The sequence below is a fragment of the Quercus suber genome, unplaced genomic scaffold, assembly GCF_002906115.3.
Source record: "Quercus suber isolate HL8 unplaced genomic scaffold, Cork oak 2.0 scaffold_13, whole genome shotgun sequence".
Classification (NCBI taxonomy): domain Eukaryota; kingdom Viridiplantae; phylum Streptophyta; class Magnoliopsida; order Fagales; family Fagaceae; genus Quercus; species Quercus suber.
Genome location: NW_027069478.1, coordinates 382,498 through 391,539, shown reverse-complemented (window position 1 = coordinate 391,539; position 9,042 = coordinate 382,498). Strand labels below are relative to the sequence as shown.

Here is a 9,042-nt window from a genome sequence, read left to right as displayed (position 1 = left end):
TATATCATTTTATTATTTTTGGGTGTATTTGATTGATATTTATCCATTTTTTAGGTGGCTCATATTCCTTTAAATTATATTATAGTGCGTTACGTTTTCCTAATTTGATTTTTTAGTTTTAGATTTTTGGATTATGCTATTTTCTTTAAAAACTTGATTTTCCTTTTAGAATGTTCTCCTCTTGAATATCTAGAATACAACTAAACTTTTTAACTAAGTATTATCTCAAACAAAAATTAAATCAAAACAATAAGGAGAGAGAGGACTTTTGATAGAAAACTCAATTCAATTCAATTGGTGGTCTTCATATAGCCAAGCATACATCTTTTTGGAATTTCTCATATCCAATTGGTTTTCGTGGATTTTGAAGCTTTGTCTAAACTTGGATAATCTTTCACCCTAGTCCTTTTTTCGGTTGTTTGTGGCAACCTTATATACATGTCCTTTGATTTTATTTTCTTTCCATTGACATCAAATTCTATAATTTTGGCAAAATGTCTTACAACAAAGGCATCCCATAATAATATCTAAATTTGTTACAATACAAAAAAAGAAAAATAACATATCTTGTACTAAGTTATGCATATATATTCATGTCACAACTAATATGTACATACACTAGAATTGATTTATGCTACGCATTTACAAAGATAATCATTTATCCATAATGGAGAATGCCACACAAATTTGCGTAAGAGGTATAACATCAGTGGAAGAAAAAAAAAATCATTAATGATTAACAACCACATAAACTATAGTAGTAAGACCCCATTGCAATTCTTTTAATGTATTCTTCACCATGACGTTGAGATTTTTTTGGTTGGTTTATGGGAACCAATATTGTTGGTGCCTGAGATCTCCGATGATACATCACTAACAAAATTAATTAAAAAAACTTGAAAAATATGAGAGAGAGAGAGAGAGAGAGTTTGCAGGAGTGAAATAGAGCAATTGCAATTATATATGGACACAAATTAGTAGTTTTTTTTTAAAAAAAAAAAATTTATTTGAAAATTCTAATAGAGTGGCAATTGAACAATTTTCATAACTACTTGACTAGGGAGAGGGAGAGTCATAAAGTTGAAGGAAGTTTGGATTATTATCAAATTGGGCTTGATGGAATAATAAATAGAAAGTAAAAGAGTTAGGAAACGTTAATTAGGAGATAGAGTTTTTTTTGTTTTTTTTTTATTATTTTTTTTAATTTTTTAATGTGATTGGGAAAATGTTAATTTGCAAAAAGAAGGAAAAGAAAAAAAAAAAAAAAGTTAGTGGGAGTGATGATTTGTCCGCTAATGTGGTTCAACAAGAGCATCACAACAATAAATACTATGTTTTAGCTTTTAGATATATATAAATTTCATACATAATTTTGCTCTAAAAGAGGTTGTCTTTTTTTTTTTTTTTTTTTCCTTAAAAAAAGAAAATAGTTAAGACGATGTCAGCTCCAAATAAATGAACTGTACATTATTGGGCTTCATTATTTTACTGAAAGGATGGGAACTGTGTGTAATTGGAGTCGATAAGAGCAGCACAAGTTGGGGGGAGGACCACTTCCTAAGGAACACCATCAGAGACATCGCAGGTAGACCATGCCTCAAAATTAAACTTAAAATAAAGCAATTGATTTGTTGCTCAAGCTACAACCACTATGATGACAATGATCATAATGATTCCAAAGATCACCAAGAGCAAACACAGCTGCATATAAAATAAAATAAAAAGAGGGAAAACGATTAATGATATTGTCAGAATGAAATTTTAAATAATTCTGGAGCATATTATGCATTAGTGATATTACGATTGCTAGAAATGGAAAAAGGAGATTTAAATAAGAACATGTAGCACAAATTATAACTTGGCTCCTAACACTGTTAATTTGTTAAATAAGAATCAGTTGAACCAGTTATTAAAATACAAGGCTTAGATGGGTTGCTTCCACCTGAGGTTCAAGTTACACAAAACCAAATGCCAAATAGTGTTATCATATCTAAATATAACAAATTCACAAGGGTAATTAAGTGGTGGGCTCATTGGTCTGGAAAATGATGTCAAGCCTGAGGTCCCAGGTGCAATCCACCATATTATCATTTCAGTATATGGGATTAAGAAGTGTCTTATGGGTAGAGAGTGGAATAAAAAAAAGAGTCTAAATATAACATTAAATGGACATATTCTAGGCCACATCTCAAAGCCACCATGTTGGCCCAAAGACAACATGAATGGAAATGGTGTATCAATACAAGTTATTTACAGAGGCAACAACCAAAAAAGATTCAAAAAAGAAGAAAACGAAAAGGAAAAAAAGGGTCAAAGCAACATAACTGTAGATACTAGAGGATTCCTCTAACCATCATCTAGTTAAGCCGTCAATACAACAAGAATCATGTCTACCAAGCTAACATTTAGAGCCTCATTGCCATTCCAGATATTGAGTATGTGTAGTATTGTCAACTGAATTTAAGCAACTGCTTGGTTCAAGATCAATTTTCAATTATAACAATTCCAATCACAGCAGAGCAAAAACCTGGGTGCTAATGATCTAGGCATCTACTTATTTTCTCTATCTAAGATCTTTTTTTTTTTTTTCTCTCTACATAAGAATTAAAAGACAAAGAAAAATTGAAACAAAAGAGAACCACATTAATCAAAGTTTACCAGAGATGAACTAGATTTTTGGCTTTTGGATGCTTTATGAAGTTGTGAACTAGCTTGTGTAGTTGCAGTATGAGAGCTTTCAATGTTAGAGCTAATGTCATCTGAGAAGATAAAGGAACACATAATTGACATTGTCCTTATAGAATATGCAAAAATTTTAACAAAAAATGCAAGAAAACTTAAAAAAAAAAAATGGTAATGATTATTAATAACACAGGGCTTACCAATCATAACTCCTTGCTCATGAACCAGCACAGCTAGATCCTTAAAAATCTCATTTACCTCACTTATCTGGTGCTGAATTTCTTTGATCCCCTGCTCTCTTTCTTCAATAATGGCTTCATTAAATACAATCTCATTATCAAACAGTATGACGTCTTGTCTGCACATAATGTAATAGAAACTTAGGTTGCAATATAAACATAGATTCTAATTGCAAAATGGGAAGAGAAATTTCAAACACTTGGGCAGCAAACTTATATTTTGATTAAAACAAAGGTAGCAAAATTATATTACATATACAGTATGGAAGAAACATACTACACATAAAAACTTTGAATATTGTCATGTATTTGTTCAAAAATGTCATTTGAAATAGGTGCTGTCTGTTTTTTTCCTTTTTGGGTGGGTTTTTTTTTTTTTTGGGGGGTCCCCTCTCTCCCCTCTTCTGTTTCTGTTGTTAGGTCCTCAACATATAAGAGTACTTTCACACAACTTAAGTTTACCCATTGCATGGTGCTTCATCGCACCTAATTATAGAAAGAAGTTACAAGCATTACATTCATGCATAAGTTCCAGAATAAAGCCAGTACAATTTCCAACACAAGGTTTGCATTATTATTAGTATCAGTAAAGGTATTAATTAAATGATGTTAATTATCAACTTCAGGTTGGTTGAAACTGAAACCATTAAGTTTCTAGAGACCTATTTTCTTCAAGTTCAGTCTTACTTTTTAATCTTATACCATTCAATTTAAATCAATTTACAAATCCTAAAGCTTTTCCTCCACCATTCAAAATCCTGAAATTGTAACTTTTCCCAACCCTAGCCAAATTGAGCAATCATAGACAGATTTATAAGTCTGTCCTATCTCCTATGTCATGCGTTCAATAGTGAAATGCCAAAATTGATTACTAGGGCTTCTTCTGTTTCACAGGATGATGTGTTTAGGTTTCTTGTTAGCTAACCAGGCCTTCACTCAAAGGCCCTTTTGGGCCTGATTTGAAAAGCTCAGGCAGTTTGAATGGTTAAGCTCAGGTGGAATGAATGTATCCACAAAGTGGAAGCCCCAGGGCCTCATTCCTGATCAGAATGTTCACCATTGTGAACATGGTGCTCAGTATTTTTGAATAAAAGTTATATTACCTATCAAAAAAAAAAAAGAGAATGATACAGGCAGCATTGAAAACTTGACTGGCTGGATTCGTCCCTTTTAAGTCAGGCTATCCCTATAATTAGTTAGAGTTATCTGGTTTGAGGGAATGTCTGGTATACTCAAAACCAGCAATATAAAGCTGACAGGCAAAGGTCATGGTTTCGAAAGGATGAAAACAAATCCTTAAGGATCTCCAAGCTACAAACCATCCATTGATTCTCCTTTAGCAATAATCCTAAAGAAAATGTCTGCACTTGACACAAAGAAACTGTTTTATATGTCCCATTTTCTTTATGTAAGTATGGCTTGCCCCCCACCAGAAGAAGGGGAAGAGGATACTGGGAAGAACACATTTTTTCCTCACTAGAAGTTCAATTAACACTAGACTAAAAAACACAAAGAAAGGTTAATAACTGACAGAAATTTATTTTACTCACAAGACATTATAATAAAATGAAATAAATTATCCTAAGGCAGAAAAATTACCAAGTTATGAATATAGAACAATATTAGAAACATACTGTAGGAAGCAATGCTAACCTTTTGGATTCCAGAAGAAGAACTTGCTGTTCAGAAGTCCTGGATGAACTTATTTCCAGCTCATGGGCATCATAACTGCATAATGATTGACAAAGTTAAGGCATGCCAGTTATTTATTTGACCGAAGTTAAATGCTAATGTATGCATGTCTTTATGCATGCATGCACAGATGTATAAGTGTGCATGTGAGACCAAATACTTAGTCAAGCATCACTGACACCGGAACGTTTTAGTCCATCCATCTCTATTTGGACTGGGAATGAATTGACATCCTTATGGATAAGGTGGAATTTTAACATTGCACAGTGCAACCCAATATATATCGAATATTAGGTGAATTGTTCTGTACTGGTGATACTGGCAGTGAGGCTATGTATAACATCACCAACATTACAAATGAAATGTGCAAGTCCAAATTATAGAAAATCCATGTGAGATCAATTAAAAACATCATACTATTGTCAGAATTGGTAAATGATTGGTTCACCAATTACCATGACAAATTTTCAGCCCCCAAAATATATATTGACTTTCTAGGTGCAGGATGGGAACAACCTTTTTGAGGTTAAAAAACATTTAGTGAAAGCTACTTCCTAATTTACACTCTTTTTCATTTCTAAATGGATTATTATCATTTTTATTTTTAAAAAAATAAAGATATTATAGGAATTCCATAAACTAGCAAATATTCTTTTTTAGAAAGAGGATGCAAATTTTGAGACATTCCAAAAAGCAATAGAGGATTTACGAAATGAGACGGAGTAACATACATACACAGTAAGGAGACATTCAGTTGTGTAGAATTTCCCCTAAAGAGGGTAAACTTTTAGTCTATGAAGGTGAACTTTCCAGACTAAACTAGTGACAAAATATATACAACCCAGAGAGAAGGGAACAGACATATATATTAAACTTCCCTTTTCAACTCTCCCAATCTTAAAAAACCTCATCCAATTTTCAACAGAATTTAGAATCCTAATTCTCCTTCAAGCCTTCTATAAGAATAAATTGAAGTATAAAAATGCCGGTCTCTTTGACGACATTAACAATTTCTATTTACTCTTATGGCCTTAAAAAAAAGAGAACATTAACATTTTTGTGCTGTGCCAAACCAATCCATTTTTCATGGTCATAGTTTCCAATCTCTAAGGTGTCTTTGATTTCTTTTTGAAACATATCCAACAAGTTTCACTTCCTATCAGGAATAAGCAGTTACCTCAAATGCACCAATATCCACATCCTGGAACTTTAGACCAGACAGGCCAAGGAAGTGACATACGAAATTTTGAAATAATCAAGTTGTCAAGAAAAATCTACCTGGATGGAAGAATTTCTTTGGGAACAAATGGAGCATATGTTGTTTCCCTCTCAGCTGCAAGCCTTTGTGCCTTCTGAAATTCCTTAAGAACTGACTGGAAATCTTTTGCAAGCTTAGCATCAGCAATCTTCTTGGCAGGCTGGAGTTTAATGAGTAAATGTCAAGGCATAAGAATATAAAACTGAACCCCCTCCATCCCACCCCAAAACAAAAGAAACAAAAACTAGAAAAATAATTAATTACCCTGTCCTAAATAACCAGAAATGTATATTGGAGGGAAGGTAAAATAAACTCTAGAAACAATGCAAGATCAATTTTTTAAATACAGTAAGAAAGGAAGGAAGGGGGAGCATGGGTAAGTGAGCCAAGAGAACAACAACAAGAGAGAGCGATTTCTCCAATGATGAAATGTTAACTTAGAAATTATGTTGGGTATGAACTTACACTAACTTCCAAATGCTGATCAGCCTCGCTAGCCTGCTTAAGTTTAGCTGAAGTATCTTTTACCAACTGCCCAATGTGTAACCTTGACTTGTGCCTGCCAGTACAGTCAATCCAATTTAAATAACAGTGACAAACAAGAACAAGATTGATTGATGCGTGCAACAATCTTTTCCTTATATCATTACCTAAAGATTAACCAAATTAAATATTTAGAATGTGAAAAAATAAAATTGTTGTTATTTGTACAAGATTTCAAAAATATTTATTGTTCTAGTGAAAAATTGCAAAAACATTAAAGGTGAGTAGTTGAAAATGCAAATTCATATGCTTTATTAGCATCATATCTTCCATCCATAAAATAACCAAAAAGAAAAAAGAAAAAGCCAACCACTTAAAACTAATAATAGGAAAAGATTGAAATTGGAATTAGAGGAGTAATTAAACAAAAAAGGGTCAAAATGGAAATTAAGGTATTTTTTAAAGATACAAAGACAACCCTACAAAACCTTTTTTTTCTTTTTTTTCAATAATGAAAATTTTATTAAACTGTCAAAAAAGAGTCACCCAAGTATGCAAGAAGAATACATTAGGGACAAGTACAGTCAAACACACTAATTACAAGCAACAACCCTACAAAACTTGTTACACAACTCTTTTTTTTATAAGTGCTCGTTACACAACTCCTTACTACGTAGTTTAAACTTGTTTTACACAACCATCAACATTTAAATAGTTGCAATTCCTCTCAAAAAGGGGAAGAATAGATAATTTTTTTGATAAATAGGGGAAAAATAAATAATCCAATGCGGATTTTTAAAATACAAATGTTATTCATTTAGTGTAAATTATGTAGTTTTTTGTTTATTTAACATTTATTCTCACATTGCATTCCTTTATGAACTCCCAAAAATAGTGCTAAACATGGTAAATATTTCTTAAACAAAAGCCTACAAGAAAAAGTAAAACACCCACAGCTTGTTATAGGGTGTCCTTCAAAGTTACAAGTCTATAAAAGGGTGCAAGCATTTACAGCACAATGTACAAGTACTTCTTACAAGCTTCTTTAATTTGCTTTTTTTTTTCTTTTCTTTTCTTTTTAGATTAGATAGAATTTAAACCAATGCCATCTGCTTTATGATGATTTTTTTTTTTTTTTTAATTTTTTTATCATCAAGCCAAGACACCAATTGGTTTTTTGTGTAGATAGGATTCAAACCCCAAATTTCTTATTCAAGAATAAAAGATTCTAAACATAAAATACAATACATAATCTTAGATTTACCGATTAAATTCAATTATGTGTCCTTGGAAGCCACAACCATACAGACAGTAAGTGCATCAACTAATAAGCTACATGTTGTGTTGCATTGGCTAATAAGCAACTTAATGCCCATTAACCAATACTGTAAGTAGAGTTTTTGCAATATAGTTTTATCTAAAAAGCTCTTAAAATCTTTAAAACTCTGAATTCATAAAATATGAACAGTAAATTATAAAGCTCTTTTTTCCCCTAATAAAAGCCCAAATTCTCCAAATTTTTGGGAGTTCATGAAAAGAGGCAAGAAAAGGCACAAGCAATTACAGCACAATTTACAAACACTTATAGCACAAATGTATGGACTTAAATGGATCCTCAATAAAATGCAAGCGGTAGCATGTGGGACCTACTAGTCACGCAAGAATTTGATTAGTTGACTGATTCTTCTACCCAATACACATACATAACATTATAACCAAACTAACAAATCCCAGAAAAAAAAAAAAAAATCAAACCAACTTTCAATTGTTAAATTCCACAAAAACAAAAACCCAGAAATTTTTAATTTAAAAAAAAAAAAAAAAAAAACCATAAAGCCGTACAAGTTTAAGGAAAAGAAGAAGAAGAAAAAAAGACTGACAGTTTGTCACGGAGTTCGAGGGTGTCTTTGGGAGTGCCAAGAGAATTGACAAGGCGAGAGAAGGAAGACACGGCTGTGTTGATTTGGAAAATTCCAGAAGCCAAAGCCTGAGATGGGTCTTGAAGCAGTTGTTGTTGTTGACGTTGTCGTTGTTGTCTTAGTGGTCTGCCAGCTTCAAGATCTTGAAAGCTCATTTTTTCGAAACACAGGAATTGAACAAGTTTATACTACTTATTATCCAAAACCCAAAAACAAAAAACAAAAAAAAAAAATCTAAGTCTGAAAAACAAGTTACAAATGTTTTTGTGTTGGAAGGAGAAGTTTGGTGGGGATATATATTATTGGTGGAGTTGTGTTTAAGGAAGAAGAGGCAAAGCAAAAACAAGAAATTGTGACTTTGAAGATTTCAAAGTTTGTGTCTTTTGAGTTATTGGGTCTTAGAGTTGAATTGAAGTTGAAGCTCTTCTCTTTGTAGTTTGTATTGTAGTTTGTAAAAAGTCAAACTAGGAAGGAAATTTCCTGTGGGGCCCGGACGACTGTTTAACAAGGCGCAAGCGAACACATCTAGCTCTTTCCTTTCCTTTTTGCTTTTTGTCCTTTCAATTTCATCGTTTCCCTCTTTTAATCCAATATTTATTTTATTTTTGGTTAAAAGGGACTTTCATTGAAAACAAACAACAAAACAACAAAGCACTTTCACTGCCTCGCCACAGGTGCAAGGTCGGCATTCATGAGTCTCTCATAATATATATCTGAAGCATCGAGATTTACAATAGGCAAAATATCAGGGCTCGGAGGAAATGTAAAG

At 32.4% G+C, this 9,042-nt stretch overlaps 1 protein-coding gene across 1 annotated transcript; it reads right to left on the bottom strand.

The window, feature by feature from the left end:
- Positions 1–1,314: 1,314 nt before the first annotated feature.
- LOC111998129 (syntaxin-22) lies at positions 1,315–8,744 on the bottom strand. The gene is made up of 7 exons (XM_024030231.2): positions 8,235–8,744; positions 6,337–6,430; positions 5,892–6,031; positions 4,575–4,649; positions 2,883–3,040; positions 2,659–2,759; positions 1,315–1,701 (listed from the first exon to the last, which is right to left on the bottom strand). Exons 1-7 carry the CDS (start codon positions 8,426–8,428, stop codon positions 1,636–1,638), a joined length of 828 nt encoding a protein of 275 aa, XP_023885999.1. The 5' UTR covers positions 8,429–8,744; the 3' UTR covers positions 1,315–1,635.
- Between the last annotated feature and the right edge of the window lie 298 nt (positions 8,745–9,042).